At 43.8% G+C, this 23451-nt stretch overlaps 1 protein-coding gene across 3 annotated transcripts in view; it reads right to left on the reverse strand.

Annotated features, from left to right (window-relative positions):
* The window catches only part of tex2 (testis expressed 2), a 71771-nt gene that overhangs the window by 29692 nt on the left and 18628 nt on the right, over window positions 1-23451 (reverse strand). For all 3 annotated transcript variants that reach the window (XM_039740736.1, XM_039740735.1, XM_039740737.1), the window contains exons 3-5: window positions 15389-17015; window positions 6250-6450; window positions 5748-6081 (exon numbers count right to left, since the gene is read on the reverse strand). In XM_039740736.1, the coding sequence (XP_039596670.1) occupies window positions 5748-6081; window positions 6250-6450; window positions 15389-16990 (2137 nt within the window). In that variant the 5' untranslated portion in view covers window positions 16991-17015. The remainder of the gene's footprint in view (window positions 1-5747; window positions 6082-6249; window positions 6451-15388; window positions 17016-23451) is intronic.

Below are 23451 nucleotides of genomic sequence, written 5' to 3' on the forward strand. Positions count from 1 at the left end.
ACAGACAGGGCTTTTGCAGCTGCTGCTGCTCCTCGCCTGTGGAGCTCTTTACCTCATTTATTTATAAAGCACTTTAAAAACAACATCAAGGCTGACCAAAGTGCTGTACAATAAAAACCCAAACTCATCATATAAAAGGAGTCGTCTACAATTGAACTGTTCAAAACGAGATTAAAGTCTCATTTCTATTCACTTGCATTTCATGACCTTCAGTAATACTGATGGTTTTCTCTTTGTGATAATACAACACTAGCCGAAGCCCGCCGTAGCATACAGCAGTGTAAGAATAGGAATGGAAAACGGTGAGAAAGGAATTCAGTATAACGAAGGCTTAGGAAACCACTGTTGCAATAGAACGAAAATAGCAAGGTGCAAAACCAATGCCAATGGTCAAGAGACTACGTTCCTGTAGCATGCTACGGAAAACAGACATATATAGATAGACGCCGCATTCACTGTGTTGCCAAGTCGACACGATACGTCAGCGCATCCGCCCTGTTGTGAGTGGTAAAAGTGCCATTTAAAACTAATACAGGTAGACGTGGAAACCAGGTTTTCTGATGAAAAAATAATAACGTTTAAAACTATCGTTTACATACAACAGATTTTGGCGATTCGTTTACATGCAATTATTTATATCCATTTATACACAAATTGCAATTATTATATATTAATAATACATTATTATTATTAAATAATTCCTCCCGTATAAGTTACATTTCTCAGACTGCTTTCTTCCATCTCCGAAACATTTCTGGACTCCGTCCTGTTCTTACGCAACACAGTACTGAAGTATTGCTTAATGCCCGAGTCACCTCACGTATAGATTACTGTAATGCTATTCTGTCATCCAACAAAAATGTATCCATCACTTACAATTTATTCAAAATTCTACTGCCAGGATAATAACCTGCTGTTCTAAATCCACTGAACATTATCACACCTATTCTCTCTCAGTTTCACTGGCTCACTGTTAACTACAGAATACAATACTAAATACCGCTCTTAACATTTAAAGCTCTCCACAACCTCACTGATCTCCTACAGACTTGCACTCCTCTCGCTCACTCAGATCCTCATCTGCAGCTCTACTTTCTGTACCGCACATCAGACTCTGTGCTATGGGAGCTCGAGCGTCTCTCATAGTGTTCCTCAACTCGGGAAATCTCTTCCCTCTCATATACGTCAGCTCGATTTAATAATACATTTTAAAATAACCCTCAAAACTTATCTTTTCAAACTGGCATGACAACTGTGAATTTTGCATGGTTACTGCCAGTTATCTTTGTTTGCTAATTATTGCTGTTTGATCGAGAGCGACAGTGGACGCGGAAGTAGGATTAGAGATGGCGGGCGGGGCTTTGTCATGCGTATCCCATGGTCTTAGAGTTGGTGGGTGGGGCTCTGTGAGTTGGTGGGCGTGGCTCTCTGTCTTGCTTGTCCTTAGTTAGAGTTGGCGGGCATGGCTCTCTGTTTTGCTTGCCCTTAGTTAGTGTTGGTGGGTGGGGCTCTGTCGAGTGTATCTCTTGGTCTGTGAGTTGGCGGGCGGGGCTCTGTGAGTTGGTGGGCAGGGCTCGGAGTTGCTTGCGCTCACTGTCTTGCGTGCCCTTAGTGAATTATATATATATATAGATTACTTCTATGTATTATTTATTTATGTTCATATATTTTATTTCTTTGTTATTTGTTTTTCTTTTATTCTATTATTGTAAAGCACTTTGGCCTCAGCATTCCTATATGTTTTAAATGTGCTATATAAATATACATTTGATAAATCAGACTGAGCTAAATGAACACTGCCAGACTTGATTGCAGTCAGCCCTGTTAAACCTAAGCTTCATCACCCTTAGTAGGAGACTGAATTGTCACTACAAGGTTTCTAAAAGAACACCACGACTCAGTCCAACGACATTACATTAGATAAATTTTATTAATCCCAAGGGGGAAAAATTCAAATGCGTACCTCCGCAGAAAACATAAAAAAAAAGAAGACAGACTCACAGGATGGATTATACATCCATATATGGATGTAACAAGTACATTGAATTGCCTGATAGCAGCAGACAGAAAAGTCCCCTAGAGGTGCATCTTAGCCCACCAGAGATGAGGAAAACGTTTTTGAAACTTACCAATCAGGAAAGGGTTACAAAAACCATCAGTAAGCACCTGGGACTCCACTACAACATGAAGAAAGTCATTATCTCCAAACGGAGAAAGTTTGGAATAGTGATTAATCTTCTAATAAATGGCACAGTAACGACTCATTCAAGTTGTCCCAGGAGATCTCAGAAGAATATCAAAAGAACTGCTAGCCTTTCTAGCCTCATCTAGGGAGAGTGTTCACAATGACAGGTAGTCGCCGATTTACGACCACGTTCAGTTCCGACGGACCAGTTGGAAGTCAATCTGGACTCGAGACGAGTCGGAATATGTATCCAAGACTGACCATATATATAGTACTGTATAAGAAGTCTCAAGTCATATTGATTTATATCCTTTTTATCATCATTCTTAGTACACTGTGTAGATTTTCTTTTTTTTTTTGATTATTTTATTTTGTTAATACTGTTGCTCACATGGGCTGAGCGAGCCTTGAACAGCTTCACGAATCCTTTCTTTGTCTGTTATGTCATCAGCATCTTGCGGTGCTCATTGTGTTTTCTGTTTCAACGTTTCAGCCTGTTAATAAGAAACGTTAACGGGTAAAGGAGTTCAGTATGATTTCTTCATCCCTTTGTGGTGTGAGTCACAATGCAGAAGCCTCTGAGGTTAAACGGGATTCAAATGAATTGTGCAGAAGTACAGCATGTGCCTTGAACTCTGGTTACAATGGGATAATTTAAAAGTCACGTGTGATCACATTTTGTTTCTTTCTTTCCTCCTATTGTTTGATCACCTTCATTTTTGCATGGAGATCAATTGCTTTCTTTCTTGTAAGAAACTTATGTGAACATAGTCAAAACTGCTGCATGTAATAAACTGAGACTGAGATGAATGAGTCACGGCATACAGAACTGGGGTGGCGAAAATGGTGAGACGAGGTAGTGGTCTTAAGTCGAATGAACATAAGATGCATAGGTCATAAGTTGACGACTACCAGTATAAGAAAGGGACCCAGTAAAAATTGGATTAATGTGACAGCAAGGCAGAATCTACTGCTATCCAAGATGAACATCAGCGCACCAAACTCATTTGTAAAGAAACACCTGGAAGATTTTCCATTATTAACCCCTAATGGGAAGCGCACTTTAGACACGCTCCGAAGACCGCACTGAATCAGCGAATGAGTCTATGGACACGCTTAATAAAAAGATTGTTTCCTCCTCCCGCCTTTGGATCTGTGCTCTGCATGCTTCTGCCGTCTAGTGCGATATTTTTAACTTGGTGATCATAGTGGCAGAGGTACAGACGTCCTTTACTTGGATGAAAGTTTTATGGTAGTTTCGAGACCAAAGAACCCCTAACAGTACATTTTCTTTCACTTGCCCTCAGTCACAGTTCTAAGGGAAAAGGATTTAATTTTGGCATTTACTTTTAGTGGCCAAATGTCTGTCTGTCTTTCATTCAGCAGCGTACCTTCACAGTTTATCATGCGCAAAGTTACTAGTGTGTTTTGAACATTTGAAATTTCTTTGATTACCACTCTGAATTTTGCGAGTGGTAATTCAGTTAGTAGTTTTGCCTGTGTTTTGGAGCTTTACAAGTTTCTTTTTTGAGATGTGTTCCTTCTGTGTTACCCATTATTTGATAATGAAGCTTATAGTGATGCCGGACAAATTTCTCCAAAGATGTATATAAAATCAAGCCTTTCTTTGACCACTGCATTCGAAAATTTTCTGGAAGTTACATTCCAGCAGGAGATCTTTCGATAGATGAAAGTTTACTACTATGGAAAGGCCATCTATGGTGGAAGGTATACATTCCAGAAAAAAAGATCACATTTTGCACTGGAATCCTCTATAAGCTTTGTGAGGCAAAAAAGTGGATGTGTGTGGAATATGATGATGTACACGGGAAAAGATACATGATGTAGGAGGGGTTGATGTGCATAATTTTACAAAAACGTCGCAGAGTGTGCTAATACTTGCAGAGAAGGTACTGAATCAGGGTTATCTGATAGGATTAGACAATTACTACAGAAGTCCCGAGCTGTACAATTTTTTGAATTTCATGGAAACTGAGGTAGTAGGAACACTAACATCAAACAGGAAGGACCTGCCAAAAATCAGATGACAAACAAATTGCAATAGGGGTAAGTTGCCACTGCATTCAGATATAAGTTGATGGCTTTGAAGTGGGATGATGAGAGATGTTCGAATGCTGAGCAGACATCTCATAAGAGATGTGTCATGTGTTTGTCATACAGGCAGAGGAGGGAAACAATATACTGCTCCAGAGACTGCAATGCTTCCGCATGTACCACACGCAATTGGAGTACTAAGTACAAAATTTTCCATTTTTCAAATATTGTAAATAAATCTACAAAAAAAAATAAGCATGAAATTAGCTCATTGTTGCTAACAAAAACTGTTTAAATTTTGTTTCTAGTTTAAAAAATTTTTCTTCCAACAATTTAACTTGCATGTCAATTAGATAATATCCATTCATCTGTTATCCAACCCACTATATCTTAACTACAGGGTCACGGGGGTCTGCTGGAGCCAATCCCAGCCAACACACGGCACGAAACAAACCCTGGGCAGGGCGCCAGCCCACCGCAGGGCACGCACACCCACCAAACACAAAGCACACACTTACGGACAATTTAGAATCGCCAATGCACCTAACCTGCACGTCTGTGGACTGTGGGAGGAAACACGCGCAGACATGGGGAGAACATGCAAACTCCACGCAGGTAGGACCCGGGAAGTGAACCCGGGTCTCCTAACTGAGGCAGCAGCGCTACCCCCTGCGCCACCCAGTTTGATAATATTCTAGCAAAATTCAACCATTTCTATCGAATGATAAAAAAACGCCACCATTGAAGTGACTACTGAAAAAAGAGCCCCCATTCAAGGGGTTGAAGGAACCATGAATTCTATATTTTCATGAATATTCTTAAGAGATAATGTTGAGCCTGTCCGGGATTTGAAGTTGAGGTGTAATTAGGTTATGCAGCAGGACTGAGCCAAACACAAAAGAAAGCCTGTATCTCAGGGGCTCAGAGGAAATAAAATTGAAGTTTTGTAGTGAGCTAGTCAAGGTTCTGACTTGAACCAACAGAGATGTTGTGGCAGGACCTGAAACAAGCAGTTAATACTCAAAAACTTACCAATCTGTCTAAATTAAAGCAGGGCTGTAAAGAAGACTGATGTGAAAGAGTGACATCAAATTACTGGAATTTTTACTTGCAATCATTGGTGCTAAAAGTTGCTCCAAACAAGCATTAAAATGTTTTTTTTCCCCCCATGGCAGATAGAAGTATTAAAAAATTGTTCCTTACGATTTAAAAAGTAATGTTTTCACTCATGTTCACATATCCAACACTGCATTTTCTCTAAAGGTTTGAGGCCATTCACTGTGTATAATATGGAAGAATAGAAGGTAGGCTACTAGGAAGGGGGCAAACACTTTTTCACAACACTGAGGGCGGAGATGACAGGTAGGTTCTATTAAAGAGATGGGTCAAGCAATGGAGATTTCCAGGACTGAAAGACGACAGAGGTAAGGTGACAGCAGCACACTAACAGTGACCCCAGTAAAGGTAAACAGAGGCACCTCTATGGTGGCAGGTAATCTGTTCTCACCTGACTTGGCTCCTGGCAAGCTAGAGGGTTTCTTAGACTTGGGTTTGAGTGTTGATGCCAGCAGAATCCTGCGGAACCACTCCTCCTTCTCACGTCCAGTCCTTCCGAACAGATAGAGTGTTTGGTCCTTATGGCTAGAAGGGCGGCTCTTGTCGTGTGCCAACAAGGACTTCTTCTCCTCATCTGCGCTCACCTCATTCTTCCCTTCTTCTGCCCCATCTCTGTCTGCCTGTGCCTTTGACATGAAGTCGTCCTGTTTGCCCAGCTCAATGCAGATTGGGTACTTCTTGTTCCATACCCGCTTTCTAGCAAGGTTTTGAGGCAACAGGTAAATCTGAAATAAAAAATGGTATGTGCAAATCTGGTAAAAAGTGGCTGAAACTTCAGAAGGTGGCTGATGTCAACTCTGCTGCCCATTATGTCCTGTACTTAAAAACAGGAAATGGGCAAGGCCAAAATTAAGACAAACCTGCATGGAAAAAACATGGCACAGGCAACTCACCTTGCTATCGGTCACATCATATATTTTCTGGCTCACATAGGTGACATCTGGCCTGGATTCGTTGAAGGATGCCCTTCTTGAGATGTTTTTGTTGGGTTTGGAAAGCCTGAGGGTGTTTCCTTCTAGCCTCACAAACACAGAGTGCGTCAGAGTTGCGTGGTATGTCTCCGGGTTGTAGCTGTGGATCTCGTTCATCCATCCCTATGGGAGAAGCAGCTGCTTAGAATGTGAAGTCATTGAGGTGCTACACAGAAACCACTGGGTGGCATGGCCAACAGCAGCCTCCAGCCCCCCCAACTATCAAGTCAACTTGCAGTGGCCTTTGTTTTCTACCATCTTTATAACAGTGATCGACCTTACATACCATCAGGGGGTTGGGAGAGAAAGGTAAACAAAAGAATAAAACAAAAACATGATGGGCCTGTATGACAACTCTTGGTAATGTGCAAAAGGGTAAAAAATGGACAGTCTTTCAAACAGTACCCATTGTCCAACCTGCCTTGCTAGAGTGTCACCTTGGTATGTTCTCAATTAATACTGCATACAGCTAAACACATGCTTGGACTGACACAACCAAAAACATTAGAGAACAATAGAAGAATCACCTTAGGGACTTGCTCCACTCCTGTAGTTCAAACAGTTCCTTCTCAAACCCTGCTGTTGACGCATAAGGTGGCAGCAGCAGAGTCCTAATATAAACCTGGAGATTGGTCTTCATCTGCCTCCTAATAAAGCCTGTGGCTTAAGAGTCCATGTAGAATTGTCCCACTCTAGTATGCACCCTGCAATCACACCATTCCATGGTGAAACACAAGTACTGTGGGCAGCAGCACCTTTAGCTAGAGGAACGATGGATGCCCCCCACTTCACAAATGAAGATGAGGGCTCATTATTGCAGACCATATGTAATACCTTATTGTTTATTAGATACTCCATAGGTCTAATTCATTTATCATTATCTTCAGTGCTTGTAAAAAGTGTTAACCCCCTTGGACATTTTCACATTTTATTATTGTACAATATTAAATCAGAGTGGATTTAATTTGGCCCTTTTGATGCTGATCAGCAGAACAAGACTTGACTGGTAGAGTAAAAACAGATCTCTGCAAAAGGATCTAAAATTAATTATAAATATAAAATACAAAACAATTGATTGCTCGAGTATTCACGTCCTTGAGGTCAGCGTTAGTAAATGCACCTTTCACAGACAGGGCTGTCCGAGTCTGTGTGCACAGGTCTCTATCAGCTTTGCACATATGAATACTGCCATTGTTCCTCATTCTTCATTACAAAACTGCTCAATCGCTGTCAGGTTGCATGGGATGGGGAGATTTTGAGTCCATTTGCAACTTCTTAATTGGATTTAGATCTGGACTCGGACACAAGCTCTCCAGGACATTAACGTTGTTGAGTTTAAAGCCAGTGCCACTTTACAGGACTTCTGATCAATGGATATGACTTACCAAGTGGGGTTGCCGATCTCCTTGCGAAGCCATGTCAATTTACAAAATAAAAAAAATCACTGGGCATGTCAAATTTAGCAACTGCATAACATCTTACAAGCATAGTTCAGGTCTCCCCTTTTCCTAATATTGTGCTGCCTGACAGAGCCTAACGGGTATGGGAAGTGCAGCCGCAATCTCGGTCATTTGGTTTCCATACTGTCGGGGTTCGTAAAACACAAGACATCACACTGAGGATTTTCTTTTCTGTTTGTGAGGTCCAAAACACCTGCATTCCTAATTTCTTGTACTTTCTGATGAGCTTTCATTGGTTGTCAACTCAAAGAACCCGCCCGCTCCAACTAAAGACAAACCAAGTATGATTTTGTCAGAGCGAATCACGTACTTGTTTGGCAGCGAGTCACTAGGCTTATCAGATTAGGCAAGTGACCTTCACGGGAGTGTGCCGCCAGCTACCTCTAACTCAAAGATTATGTAAATGAAGGCCACGACTTAAAAAATCACTAAAATAAAATCATCTAATGTGATGTGGACTTAAGAAATCCCAGTGAGGCTTTAGCTTAATTTTTGGGGTCGTTGTCTTGCTGAAAAAAATAATTCCTGCACACTACATCAGGTTTTCCTTACAGGACTTCCTTGTACAGTGGAACCTCGGGCCACAAATGTCTCGGACCACATACAAATCGGGTTACGACCAAAAAGTTCGCCAAACTTTTGCATCTGTTCACGACCACACACTCGGGCAATGAACAAGCCAGTTTCCCTTCCGGTTCGTACGCGCTGATGATTTCCGCACGTGTTCAGTCGCTCCCTGTACATTGTTGTCGGTCAGACGTACGTGCATGCAAGATTAGTTTTCTTGGTTGTTTATGGTTAGTTTTTGTATAAATTAAGGATTTTTCACAATTTCAATTTTTCCCGTGCTTAAAACTCATTAAAAAAAAAAAAAAGTGTTTACAGGGAGCGGTTCGTAAGGCTACAATGTGAACTCTTGCAATGTTAGTTTTCTCTGTTCAAGGTTTTCTCAGTGTTATTCAATGTTTTTACATTTAGTTTACTATTACGCTGTGCATTCTATGGTTTCACTAACTATTGTTGTGCTTAAAAATCTTTAAAAAAATATATATTTACATACAGTTTGTACAATCCAGAACAGATTAATTGTATTTACATACAATACTATGGGGGAAATGACTTCGGGTCATGACCAAATCGGGTTGCGACCAGAGGTTCCACTCTATGGGCCCAACTCCAAAAAAGGCAAATTAGGCTGCAGTTAATGAGCTTGTGGACTTGACTAATTGAAAGGAAACAAGGGGGCTGGCAAATCGAAACAGTGGAATTCCTTCAACAAGGAAATCCAATACCGAGTAAGCTAACTAAGCATGTTCAGGCCCAGCCAGTACTTGAAAAGGAGACCATCTAAGAAAAGCTTGGGTTGTTGCTGAAAGAGATGTTGGTGAGGCCAGCAGGGACCGCTTAAACCCAGTGCGGTGACGGGGACACGGTGCTGGAAAAATGTCGCTGTCCTTTAGATGAGATGCAAAACCAAAGTTCCTGACTCTTTGTGGTCATAAAGGATCCTTGGATATCCTTCAAAAAGAGCAGGATATATTCTGATGTCCTGGATACATTGTCCACCTAACACGGCCTAGTCATTCTGACCCCCCTAATCATTCCCTGTCCCTTATTGGTTAGGTAATCTGTCTCACCACCTAACAGGTAATGTGTGCTGAGCATATTAGCACAAAAATGGATACTGTTGCTTCATCCAGGTGGATGCTACACATTTTTGTGCTTAAAAATCTTTAAAAAAAATATATTTACATACAGTTCATACAGTCTGGAATGAATTAATTGTATTTACATACAATCCTATGGGGGAAATTAGTTCGGGTCCCACTGTAATTTTACTGGATTCATTTTACCCTTACAAACCTTTCAGGCCCTGTTGCAGGGGAGCATTCCCCACAACATGATGTTGCCACCTTGGCGGGAATGTTGTGTTTCTGATAATGCACAGAGTAACATGGCATTCAGTCTGATGGCTAAAAGACCCAAGTGTGGTCTCATTAGACCACAGAAACATCTTTCAGTTGACTTCACAGTCACCCATGTGCCTTCTGGCGAACACTAGCAGAGAAGAGAAACAAAAAAGCTGCAACTAGTGAAACACCCAGATAACGGTTGCTATCTGCACAACCACTCCAAGCTTTTCCACTGTAGCCTGTCACTCCTTTAAATGGTCTCTTGGTGCCCTCCTTTCCTTACTAGTCTGTATCTGTTTTGTGGATGTTTAGGCAAATTTACAGCTCTGCCATACTCTTTCTATTTCTTAATGAGCAATTTAAAAGGCCTCCAACAGATATTCATTGATTCTGATAGTTTACTGTCTCCATCCCCTGACTTTTCAATCCTCTTTTAACAGGGTGCTTTTTTGTCTTCATTGTGTAGGTTAGACATATTCAGGTGCATTTGGAAGTGAAACCCCAGACAGGTGGTCTCCATTGAACTAATTCTCCGACTTTTAAAACTAATTGGGTGCACCACTGATGATTTAGGGGTGTTATATTACTGGGGGTGAACTCTTATGTAATCAAGTACATGGTGAGTCAAAATTATGTTAACAATTTAATGGCAGGAACAATTTATTCACAAAACATACTTCATATGTGCAAGATGGTTTTACAGGAATGTCTCAACCGGTTTGCCATCATGTTCAACACATGTACCATATGGGACATAAATTGTCCAAAAAAGTTGTATACAAGTATATACATAGTGTGGCGGATGCCTGGCCAGAACGCCCAAAGTGTGGAAGGACTGGGGGAAAGCGGATTGTCGGGACAGTTTCTTCCCCGGGCCGATAGAGGGCATCCCCCTTGGTTTCCAGTGGGGCTACGGGTTATGGCCACTGCCAGGGGGCGCGTGGACCTTTCCAGGGCCTTATTTGGTCACGCTTCCGCCACACCCGGAAGTGTGGCCAGATGAAGCTCATTAGGCATGGACTCCAGGTGCCCTATAAAACGGAGCCGCCTCACTCCATAAGTGGCCAAAGTCGGGAGGAGAGGACAAAGTCTGAAGAGGAGTGGAGGGATTGGCGGCAAGAAGGGACTGAATGGTGTTGGTGTGTTGAGCTGCGTTTACTGGTATTGTGGACTGGCGAAACTGCAAATAAACGTGTGGAGTGTGGCAAAACCTGTGTCTGGGTTAGGGTGGTGCTACGCCCCCTAGTGGCTCACAATAGCAGTGCCATTAGTGATAACATAATTTTGACTCACCCTGTACTTTGTGTTTTATATTTGCAATTAATTTAGACCACTTTGCAGAAATCTGTTTTCACTTTGACATTGAAAGAGTCTCTGTTGAACAGTGTCAAAAGCCAAATGAAACCCCCTGGGATTCAGTGTTGTAGGATAATAAAATGTACAAAACTTCCAAAGGGTGAGCACTTTTTTTATATACAGGCAGTCCCTGGGTTACATACGAGATAGGGACTGTAGGTTTGTACTTAAGTTGAATTAATTCAGGTTTAAACAACAGCAGGCAGCACGACAGATAAACGTAACACACAACGCATCAAAACAAAACAAACTTTTCTCTACTTGCCCCCTGCCCTCCTTTTAACCTCCTTTGACCCCAGCAGCCCGTGCAAGTACTGCTGGGAGATAAATTTCTTACTTAGTAGCACTGCTACACATTATTTTAATAAATGCTATTGTTGACCGACTGTAAGCAAGTGCTCTGCCAATGAATGATGGAGTTTCACCTCTCTCTGACCTTTTTATTATTTCTACTTTATTTTCAATGGTGATGGTTTTTCTCTTCTTTACTTTGTCACCAGCACTTGCATCAGATTTGTGTTTCAGGGACATTCTTGAAGGGTGAAAACAAAAGGTTAAGATGAGCTCTTCTGCACAGCACTGTACACGCTATCACAGCAGGAAGGCACCCGTCGTCAACACGTCTGATGTACTGACAGGAGACAACTTCCTGCTATGTACAGTACATAACAGTACAAGCAGGCTTGCTATTGAGAATGAATGGGGGTGGCGAGGGGGGGTTCATCACCAGCCCACCTCACAGTCACCACCACTACAGTACACTGCCTGCAGCGTCCATCCACCGAGAACGAACATGGTGCGGCCAAAGGTGGGTAGTGAATCGCCCAACCCCAATTCAACAGGCAGCCATCTGATGCACACTACAATGCTACCCCCCACCGCCCCGTTCACCCTCAGTGGCCTCCATTCAGCCACAACCGGGTCACCGCTTGCAGCATTACCAGCCGTGTGTGCTGGGCAGGCAGTGAAAAGCCCCCCTCCGCTCCATCCAGCCTGCGTTCAGTCAGGAGCAGTAGCTGCAGCGGCGTAGTGGGCGGGCAACGAACCATCGTCCTGCACACGAGCGATAGCTGTGGCCCCAGTGACTATGGACCACGGGTCACCGTTTACCGTCGGGAGCCGCCCGAGGGACACTACACTGCGCGAGCAGCGAAATCACCCCTCTCCAGCCACCGCTTGCAACATCCCCAGGCCGAAGATGACGGAGCGGCAGTTACTGAGGCGCATGCATCGCAGCTGCGTCCTCATTTGGATGTCCGTAACCTGGAGACTACCTATATGTGTGTGTTATATTATATATATATCTTGGAGTTTGCTAAAAGACACCTAAGGGACTCTGAGATGGTGAGAAATAAGATTCTCTGGTCTGATTCTCTGGTCTGTGGCAGCATCATGCTGTGGGGGTGTTTTTCAGCTGCAGGGTCAGGACGACTGGTTGCAATCAAGGGAAAGATGAATGCGGCCAAGTACAGGGATATCCTGGACAAAAACCTTCTCCAGAGTGCTAAGGACCTCAAACTGGGCCGAAGGTTTACCTTCCAACAAGACAATGACCCTAAGCACACAGCTAAAATAACGAAGGAGTGGCTTCACAACAACTCTGTGACTGTTCTTGAATGGCCCAGCCAGAGCCCTGACTTAAACACAATTGAGCATCTCTGGAGAGACCTAAAAATGGCTGTCCACCAATGTTTACCATCCAACCTGACAGAACTGGAGAGGATCTGCAAGGAGGAATGGCAGAGGATCCCCAAATCCAGGTGTGAAAAACTTGTTGCATCTTTCCCAAGAAGACTCATGGCTGTATGAGCTCAAAAGGGTGCTTCTACTAAATACTGAGCAAAGGGTCTGAATACTTAGGACCATGTGATATTTCAGTTTTTCTTTTTTAATAAATCTGCAACAATTTCAAAATTTATTTTTTTTGTCTGTCAATATGGGGTTCTATGGGTACATTAATGAGGAAAAAAATTTATTTAAATGATTTTAGCAAATGGCTGCAATATAACAAAGAGTGAAAAATTGAAGGGGGTCTGAATACTTTCCGTACCCACTGTATAACAATAATGTGTATTGGGTCTAACTGTTTTAAGTTTAGTCTGATGGGCACTGCAATCCCAAGACCAAGTAGATTATTTGGATTCCATAGATGGACCAGCTATGTCACATCAAGTCAGCACCACCTTTCTCTTCCCTTGCCTAGACTGATCTTAATCTATTTGTTAAGAGGTCATCTGGCGCAGACCTAACAGACATTTTAGTGTAGATCACCAGGAGTTGTTTTCTTTCAGTTCTGTGTTCAGCCTTTGCATAGCATTACATAAATCACGTATGATTTCTGAAGTTCCCTTAACTCAATGCAGGTTCATGTGAGCCGAAGTCCGTCCCAGTATGTACTGGATGGACGCTGGAGGGGAAACCACCTAAACAGAGCACCAGTTGATCGCAGGTCCCACTCACGCACACACTCACATACTGCCAATTCAGAATCTTCAATTAATCTCTGGGATGTGAGAGGAAAAAATCAACGCAGACACTGGAAGAATGTGCAAACCCTGATAGACCAGGAAAGCGGCCCTGGAAGTGGAATCCATGAGACTAGACACTTTTTCTTTTTTGGATGACAGTTGTCATTTGCTATGCACTGAGCTAATCGTCAGCACCATATAAAGACAGACTGTTGTGGTTTTACTCCACAAGAATGGGCGATGCTGCAGAGAGCATAGCAAGAAACACAACCACCGAGCTTGTTGCAATAACTGAACACTTAGGCTGCTCAGTTCGCAGAGAACACAACTTGGTGACATGATGCTGGCCATTCATTACATTAGACACCATAACGGTGGGGGGACGGGAGGCAAAAAAAAAAAGTCCTGCAGCCTGTCAACTGTGATAGAGTGCCATGCCATGAATCAAAAAATGTCCTGAGATTCTGAATCTGGGTCAGTGCACCCTTGTCATGAACTAAAAAATGTCCAGCAGCCCATCAACTGGGACACAGCACTGTGACGAGCATTAAAGATGTCCTTCATCTGAGGCAGAACGCCCTGTCATGAACTAAAAATGTCTTGCAGCCTTGTCATCAACTGGGACAGAGCACCAGGTCAAGAACTATGAAATGTCCTACAACCCATCAACAGGGAAAAAGTGCCATGCCATGCATTAAAGATGTCCAGCGCACCATCAACTATGACAGAGCAGCATGTCATGAATGAAAGTCGTCCAACACACCGTCAACTGGGACATAGCAGCATGCCATGAAATAAAGATGACCTTTACCTCTTCATCTGGGAAGAAAGCATTCGGTCATGAACTAAAAATGTCCAGCAACCCATCAATGCCATGAATAAAAGATGTCCACTGCACCATCAACTGGGGCAGAGCACCATGCCATAAATTAAAGATGCCCTTCACGTCTTTATCTGGGATGCAGGGCCCTGCACTGTCAACAGGGACAGAGCACTGTGCCAAGCATTAAAGATGACCTTCACCTCTTCATCCGAGACAGAGTGCATTGTCATGAACTAAGAATGTCCAGCAACTTGTCAACTGGGATAGAACCCTACCCTGTGAACTAAAAATGCCTCACACACCGTCAACTGGGACAGAGTCCCATGCCATGAATTAAAGTGGTCCGTCACAACATCAACTGCGACAGAGCACCCTGTCACAGACTAAAAAATATCTTGCTGCTTGCCAACTGGGAAATAGCATCTTACTAGGAGTTAAAGATGTCCTACATCCAGTCAACTAGGATAGAGCACCATCCCATGATTTTAAGATGTCCTCTACACCATTAACTGGGAAATGGCTAGCATTGCTGCCTCTTTTCAGTTAAATGACCAAACTTAAGGTTTCAAGTATAATGTAACCCACCCAGCTTGATGATGAGGAAAGTATTTTGCTTATGCCCAATGAGATTCCATCAAAAATAAATAAACCAAAAAAGGTCAGTCCCAGAGAGGAGAAATGGTCAACCAGATCCAGTGTCCACATGTACAAGTACTGTGACAGAATTCAAAAAGTACTGGGGTAACTAGTGGAATAAATGGCCACCTGCCAAGATAGCAAATGGGAGATGTCCACTCAAACATTAACTCCTGTGACTGTATTAAGTGGGTTTTGAGATAACTGGACTGGATAACTGGAGATAACTGGACTGGACTAAGAGCTCACCGACAGTGAGGTTCAGAGATGGGACACAGGATTACAGGAAGCCATTGTTTTTATTGTGGGGGGAAAGGGGCATGGAGATTATTAAAGGAATGTGCAATACCCCATAATAAGGCACAGACAGACAAAGATTAAAAAAAAAAACGTAAACATTCTGACCTTAAATATCCCAGGCTCCTTGATGTCCAGTTGGGCAGTATTCCAGGGATGCTTCCTGCGCTTGGCCAATCTCTGATGACCTGTGCCCTTCAGTGTTGCTACCCACACAACCCCGACGGCCGTCATGAAGCCCAGTGCGACTCCCAGAAAAAGACCGCGCAGGTAGGTGGGCAGAGGCAGCACGAGGTAGGCGTACACCAGCATGATGAGGAAAAACAAGGTCCTGCATGGCACATTGGGCTGAATTGGGGCCTCGTCTTCCTCGTCCTCGCTGCCCACATCTAGACTCTCCCTGGGTGACACAGTCTTTCCCTCTGGCAGCTCCTCAAGCCTATCGGCCTCAGGCTCCAGTTCAAAGTCCTCACTATACAACTCGCAGAACTCTTCGTCCTCTTTGCTCGCCAGGGCTGACAGCGAGCACTTTTCCAGCACTGAGGAGGCATTATTCCGGTCATCTTTTGTGGCACTTGCTGCCAGGATTTTACTTTCTCCTAGTGGCTCCTCCTGAAGCAGGTCTGGAGGGATTTCTCTTGCTGCTGGCTCCATGTCAACCTGCAGACACTCCCCTTCAGAATCACATTCTTCCTCCTTGATACTGTAGTTGTTATTGCTCTCCAGGTGCCCGTTCAGACTGGCCAGGCTGGTCAGCTCACTCGCACTGGATGACAAAGCTTTGGGCTTGTGGCTGGCACTGCTACCCTCGTCCCCCATGATTTTGCTGAGCAGCTGCAGGGGCTCGTAGATGACCTCTGAGAGACGACGCTTGGTGTCCTCAATGCGCGCTTCCACCTCTGGCACTTTGAAGAAGGAGCGGCTATCTGATGGGGAGGTCAGGGGTGAGGATGGTGCGGTCTTCGAGTCACTGCTGGTCACCCGTGGTTGGGTGAACTGCTTGAAGAGGTGCAGGTTGAGCCGCGAGTCTGGCTGCCGATAAGAGACAGATTCCGTCTCCTGCTTCGAGGTGTCTGTGGACAGGGACTTGACAAGAGTCTTCATCAAATGACGGTGCCTTGGTGATGGAGATGCCTCTTTTGGCTCAACTTCAGTGGACAAGGATTTCACAAGGCTCACCAGCGGCTTGCTGCCCTGGGCAACGGATGCTGAAAGGCCAGAGGAGAGTACTACTGGCCTTGTATGTCCCGAGGAAGAGAGTAGTGCGACTGCCTTATGTTCTGAAGGCCAGGAAGTGCTAGCTAACTTGGTTGTGGCTACGGGCATGCCCGAAATGGCTGAGCTGGACACTTGGGGTTCACTGGCTTCCAAGGACTGGCTTGAAGTTGAGGAGAAGGAGCTTGCCGGCAGAGCTGCCACGCTGTGTGAGGTAGAGGAATCCACAGGAAACTGCCCGCTGGTTTCAAAGAGGAGGTCCTCCTTGGCTTCCAGTGCAGTCACAATTCTTTGGTCTTCCAGCTCCTCTGGCGAAGAGGAGGAGCCACCATACAGCTCCTCTTCTTCCTCCTCTTCCTCCTTCCCGAAGGCAGAAAAATGGATGGTGATAGTCTCTCTTGACAGAGATCGCTGTACCTGCAGCTTGGGCATGGCAGGCGGCTTCGAAGACATTGCACCCGGGTTTTCTGCATGACTGCTGCTCGGACTTGTCATTGCAGCCCCACAGATGTGCTACAGCCTGGCAGAGAAAGACCGAGAGAGAGAGAGAAAAAAATAAATAAATATGGCAACAGGACCCACAGACATTAGATTTGCCCAACACAGAAGCAAAACTAGAGACATCCTGTGATCTGCCTGCAAGCTCTCTCTTTGATCCAAGATCTGGGGCTGTCAATTTGTGTCCTACGCTGCACGGTGGCACAGTTGTTAGCACTGCTACCTCACAATCCTAAGATTCTAAATCAAGTGTGTGGGGAGATTGGATGTTGTTCTCATGTTCCTCCCATATCCCAATTTGTGTTAGGTCAAGTGGTAACTTTAAACCGATGACCTCTGGGCCCTCACCACCTCCATTTCACAGTTGCACATGGAGGCTGGCTGTGAACACTGGGCCTCTAGGTCACAGCTGAACTGAAGGAGAACTCCTTCAGCCCAAATGGGTAATCGAACTTTAGACTTCTAAACTATACTTGTGAGGCTCGCATATTACACAGCAGCCGGCAGTCAACCCGGAGACGCTGGTTCAGAAAGCAGCCGCTTATCCAACTAAAGAAGAATTCCTATTGCATAAATGAGAAATCAGGCTTCAGACTTTTAAGCAAAACTCTCTCCTTCAGCTTCTCCGACACACTCGCCCCTTCGATGTGCAATCCTGGACGAGCATACAAATACATTAATACAGTGGTACCTTGAGCTACGAGTGCCCCAACATATGAGTTTTTTGAGAAACGAGCCGTCACTAGGTCGATTTTTTGCCTTGAGTTATGAGCCAAAATTTGAGATATGAGCCATCAAAGAGCTTGTCGCCGCACATTCCGAGGAACGGACGACGGAGGAGTTGACGGAACTACAGACGCAGCAACATACAGAGGTTCTGCAGGTGATTGGTATCACAGAGGAGCCAGAGGTGGAGGAGGTGTTGGCAATGTGGGAAAAAGTTTCGGACTTTATTGAAAAGAAACACCCTGAAAAAGTTGCAACTGGTTGTGCAGCGGCGCTATTTAATGACACTCGCCGAACTCATTTCAGAAACATTCAAGAAACAAAAGCTCCTTGGACAGGTTTCTATTGAAACGCCCTGTGAATGAAAGTGACTAAAGTGTGGCAAAAAAGAAAAAAAAAAACTAGTGAAGAAGAAAATGAAGTTAAGCAAAAATGAAGTGAAAGTAAAAATACATACGCTAATCGGCTCTACCAACATCTATTTCTTTAGATTCTCTTTTATGCATTAGGTTTTATTTTGTTTGTATACAGTATTTGTTCATTATAAATACATTTTTCTTATGTTGAAAACATTTAACAAAAAATTGGGGTGGTTTTTTGGGAGCTGGCACGAATTAATCTCATTTCAATTAATTTCAATGGGGAAAATTGATTTGAGATACAAACATTTTGATTTACGAGCTCGGTCACGGAGTGAATTAAACTTGTATCTCAAGGTACCACTGTATATGAACGGTTAGAAATCTCTCCTGAATTATGGCCTGTTAGTTTGACGTGTTTGTCAAACTGCCTGCAAACTTGGGGTCTCTGGGTCACTTAGCAGCTCAGCCAGCTGAACTGAAGGAGAACTTCCTTCTGGTTATATTAATGCATTGCTGTATTCATATCAGGGCGGCACAGTGGAACAGTGGTAGCGCTGCTGCCTTGCAGTTAGGAGACCTGGGTTCACTTCCATGGTCCTCCCTGCATAGAGCTGGCATGTTCTCCCCGTGTCTGTGTGGGTTTCCTCCGGGCGCTCCGGTTTCCTCACACAGTCCAAAGACATGCAGGTTAGGTGAATTGGCAATTCTAAATTGTCCCTAGTGTGTGCTTGGGGTGTGTGTGTGTGCGCGCCCGGCAGTGGGCTGGTGCCCTGCCCGGGGTTTGTTTCCTGCTTTGCACCCTGTGTTGGCTGGGATTGGCTCCAGCAGACCCCCCGTGACCCTGTAGTTAGGATATGGATGGATGGACATTATATAATACGCTACCGTGGCTGTCCGTTTGTCTGTCCAGGATTTTAAATCACCTGTAGCCAGCAAACCGTTTGACCTATTGACCTGAAATTTGGTACACACCTACTACGTGACGTCTACTATCCGCTTTCGTGGTGATGATTGACCTCCAAGGTTATTCCTCTTTTTATTTTATTTTAGAATCAACTCTCGGCAGCAGCCAGCAGTGCGGCGCATGTGTACGGACGCCGTTCTCATTCTCTACTTCCATCGCCATCACTTCCCCTACACCTCTTCACATCTTAAGTGTTCAATCTGCCTCAAGAATGATTTAAGTGCCAGCTTAAGTGAAAAATTAAGGAAAATGTACAAAGTAATTGCAATGCAAACACTGAAGCAGTTTTTAACGCAAAAAGATGCCGACGGAAGAAGAGAAGCAGCGGGCCACTAGAGTGGAGAAAAAGAAGAGCTGCTCAGGAAACAGCAAGCATGTCAACCTCTGAGCAAACGAATGCTAAACGTACAGAGAAAGAGTCAAGTGTATTCACGGCACGTTATTGTGCAGTGCGCAGTTACTGGTTTTTGTATATTTTATTTTTTCACCCAAGGATTTAATTTTTGTGGTTTATTTTTTAACAGCTTATTTTATGCTCACATCTTGTTGTTTTCTTATTCATGCAGTACCTTGTGGAAGCACCATGGAACCACAACCATTGATGATGTCACATGACTGTCACACTATACATTATCCTTCAATGAAGGAACAAAGAACCCATATTTCTCTTTACTCATAATTCAGTTTCAATTTCACGTAGGCCCTAGTGCTAGGCTTGTGCTTCTGGTTACGGCTCGTCTTGCCCCCCACACGACTTCTGACTCGCATCTTACCCCTTGGTTTCCATTTCAAGTTTTTGATTGCACATTTTTGATCCCTTTCATTGTTTCAACTATGTCTCAATGTTTCCGAACACCTCCTGGTCATGTTTTCATCCCCAGCTACCTCTTGTGTTCTGCCACTACAATCCAATGAGTAATCAGGCTTCTGACTTCTAAACTGCAATTGCAAGGCGCGCTCTCTCACTCAGATTCGCTAAGATTCATGCCCTTACACAAAGATGACCGTGAATCGGGGATCTCCAGGTCAATAAGCAACAGTTTATCCAGTCAGGCTCCTTTGGCCAAATGTCTGACTTTTAAACGATAATTGTGAGGCTCTCTGTTTGTCAGCCTCGCTGCTCTCTACTATATTCCTCCAGGCATTGAGTGTTCCCAGATAAGCTGACAAAAGTTACTGGCGAGAGCTCTGTCACTTTCAGGGTTACCTATTTGAATATTTTTTTACATCTCTCCTGAGGGTTCTTTGCATGAACTTTTTTTCCCCTCAAAAGCTTCATTTATTTTTTGCCATTACTTCTCTTTCTGGCTTTCGATTTGGGCAGTTGTATTGCTGCCATTTTGTCCTTTCCGACAGCACCATTTTGATTCCTGTTGCCAGGACCGTCCCCGAGAGGTCATCATTCACGATGCAACAGGATAAAAGATCATTGAAGAGAATAATTTCTCCTCTGACTACACAGATTCTCAAAAATCTTCTTTCACCATTTTTGTTTCTCTGGTTTTGAACTCTTAGCAATTCTTTGTGTATTTGAATCTACCTTTTGGCTTTGGTTACCATTAGGGAATCCATTCCCGGACATTTTTCATTCCCGCATTCCTGGGAATGAAACTGCTCTAATTTCTGGGAAACTGTGAACGGCCAAGCTTGCATATATAGCGTATAAATATCGATCAAGAAATAACAGAGTTATAGTTGAAAATAATTAAGTGGCATGGTTTTTTGGCCCACGGTGTAGCATTTTGCAGATTAATTCAGTCAACCAGCTGCAGTCGTCAGTCTCCCGGCTCTGACTAAGACGGAGTATAGTGGACTGGGAGGAGTCTGCACTCTGCAGCTCACGAATGCCGGGACAGGGCAGACTTCATTGACGTCTCAGACGATAGCTTTGAACTGCAACTTGAAATTGCAATGCGTCAGTCTATTGCATCCGCATTATCTGTGCCAAGAAACTTGCCATCACAGAATCATGACAAGAAACTGGATGCATCAGTAAAAGCTGAAATGGCGGGGTTTCAGAGCAACGGCAAGCGTGGGCATTGTTTAGAACAAGTGTATCAGTAACTGATCAGGTAGATCGCGTTGAATTAAAAAAAAAAAAAAAATTTTAAACGTTAGTCTATTATATATCCTCCCTATCACATTTGCCACTTGATTGACATACAGGGTGGCCATTCCGAGATCTCTTTTCTTCTCGGCCAGTCTGAAATCTCTTTTCTTCTAACACACTGGTCGTCCCACATGCACCCATACAATCAGGATTGTGATTCAGACTACGAATGTCACGAATGTAATTACACCGATCTACATGCTGTCAAATAAACGAACCACACGCCATGGCTTCGCCTCTGACGTCCGAGGTTCGATTCTCGAGAGGGCGTGCAGTGAATGTGTACGCCTGATGAGCCCAGAATCAGAGTGAAACATGTGTCATGTACTCTTTGCATTATTTGACAGTAAAACTTTGCAACATTCTATGATCTGCTTCTCGCAACTGAAGAGGGCACTGTGGCAGATGTTTGCCAACACAAGCGTTACCTGGTAGGTAACCACCCATGCAATCAGATTATGATTCAAACTACGAATACCATGAATGTAATTACCCCGATCTACATGCTGTCAAATAAACGAACCACACGCTGTGGCGCAACGTAAAGTGCAAAACACGTGTCGCATACGCTTTGCATTATTTGACAGTAAAACTATGCTATATCTATCTCTCTCTCTCTCTATATTATATATATATATATATATATATATATATATATATATATATATATATATATATATATTATTAATGTAGGTAGATCATTTCAACCTGGTCATTTTAAAAAAAAAGTGTGGGCACCCCTGAACTAGATACATGTACTTATATGACAGCATGTAGATAAGGTTAGTTTTTTATTGGTGTCAACATATTGCAGTAGTTTTATTAAAAATAAGTGTTGGTCGTTCTAAAACCATTCACATGAGATGCCCATGCACTTTGTCATCCCCAGGAGCCCGGGAATAACATGTGGGATTCCCAAATTCCTGGGAATGGATAAACTCATCCAGGAATGGATTCCCTAGTTACCATACTGTTCTCCTGATTTTGACCCTTACTTCATTTTGACTACATCCTTTATTTTGAGGCACCGTTTGAAATCGCCCGTTCTTAGAGTAGAACACACACTCTCCGTTTTGCAATCAAAGAGGGAGCGGCCGGCTATGAACCTGGGGTTTCCAGGTAGGTAAATAGAAGCTTATCCAGTTGATCTAAGCAAGAAGTCTTTTGGTCCAAATGAGTAATCTGGCTTCTGTAATTGTAAGGTTCTCATATCCCACAACCCAAGGCTCGCCCTTCCAGGCTCACTGCACTTCGCTACGCTCTTCATCACGTGATCCAAGTAGAGTTCATAAAATGCTACTGGTGAGAAATCACTCAAGCCCACATCCTTCTCCATTTTAGAATCATACGCAGAAAGCCTGATTGCAAGCTTGTGGCCTCTGGGTCAGTAAGCAGGAGTTCATCCAGGTGAACTAAAGGTGAGCTCCTTCAGCTCAAATGAGTAGCCAATCCTCGGACTTCTAACCGGTGATTGCGAAGCTTTGTTAACCTCACTGCTCATCGCTACAATCTCCCCACTTCAACAAGTGATCCTGGATGGGCCTACTTTTGCTATTGATGAGGAATCACTCAGGGTTCCATCTCCTTCATTTGCTGGTCCCACAAGCAGAGGCTGGCTACGAACCTGGAGCCTCTGGGTGAGTAAACAGCAGTTTATCCAGCTGAGAAACTCTCTCAGCTCAAATGAATAATCAGGCTTGTGCAAGTAGAATCTTTTTGCATTACACAGAAGCAGCAGGCTCACTCTTTCAACTTCACTGCTATCTGCTACACTTTCCTCTTCAATTAGTGATCACTGATGAGCCTAAAAATGCAACTGGCAATGCTTCTAGACTAATTGCAAACCTGGTGCCTGTGAGTTAGAACTCCTTTAGTACAACAGCAGGGAGGATTGTTCAATAATCTGAAGAACCTGGAGTTTGTCTCACTCCGCTGATGCTGTCTCTGGAAGGATGAACAGCTGAGCAGGCAGAAGTCATCCAGAACAAATTCCTGGACAAGAGATAAAAGGTGCCATGACCTAGCTTCGCTCTAGGAAAGGGGCAAGTGCAGGGACCCTGAAACAGAGAGCTTCCATAGTTAGGGACCCAATTAGCCGAAAGGGGATTCTCCTTTAGTGCAAGTGGATCAGCTGCTGCTGCTTAGACAACCTGAAAGCCTTAGATTTGTGGCTAGTCACTCTGTGCGAGAACAAACGTGAAATGAAGAGGGTGGGCCCCTGAACCATTTCACTCTGGTGACAGTCTCTCTGCTCCCATAATCCTAAATGTAATTACAGTAGAACCTCGGTTCAAGA

Source organism: Polypterus senegalus, chromosome 17 (assembly GCF_016835505.1).
Source record: "Polypterus senegalus isolate Bchr_013 chromosome 17, ASM1683550v1, whole genome shotgun sequence".
Taxonomy (NCBI): domain Eukaryota; kingdom Metazoa; phylum Chordata; class Cladistia; order Polypteriformes; family Polypteridae; genus Polypterus; species Polypterus senegalus.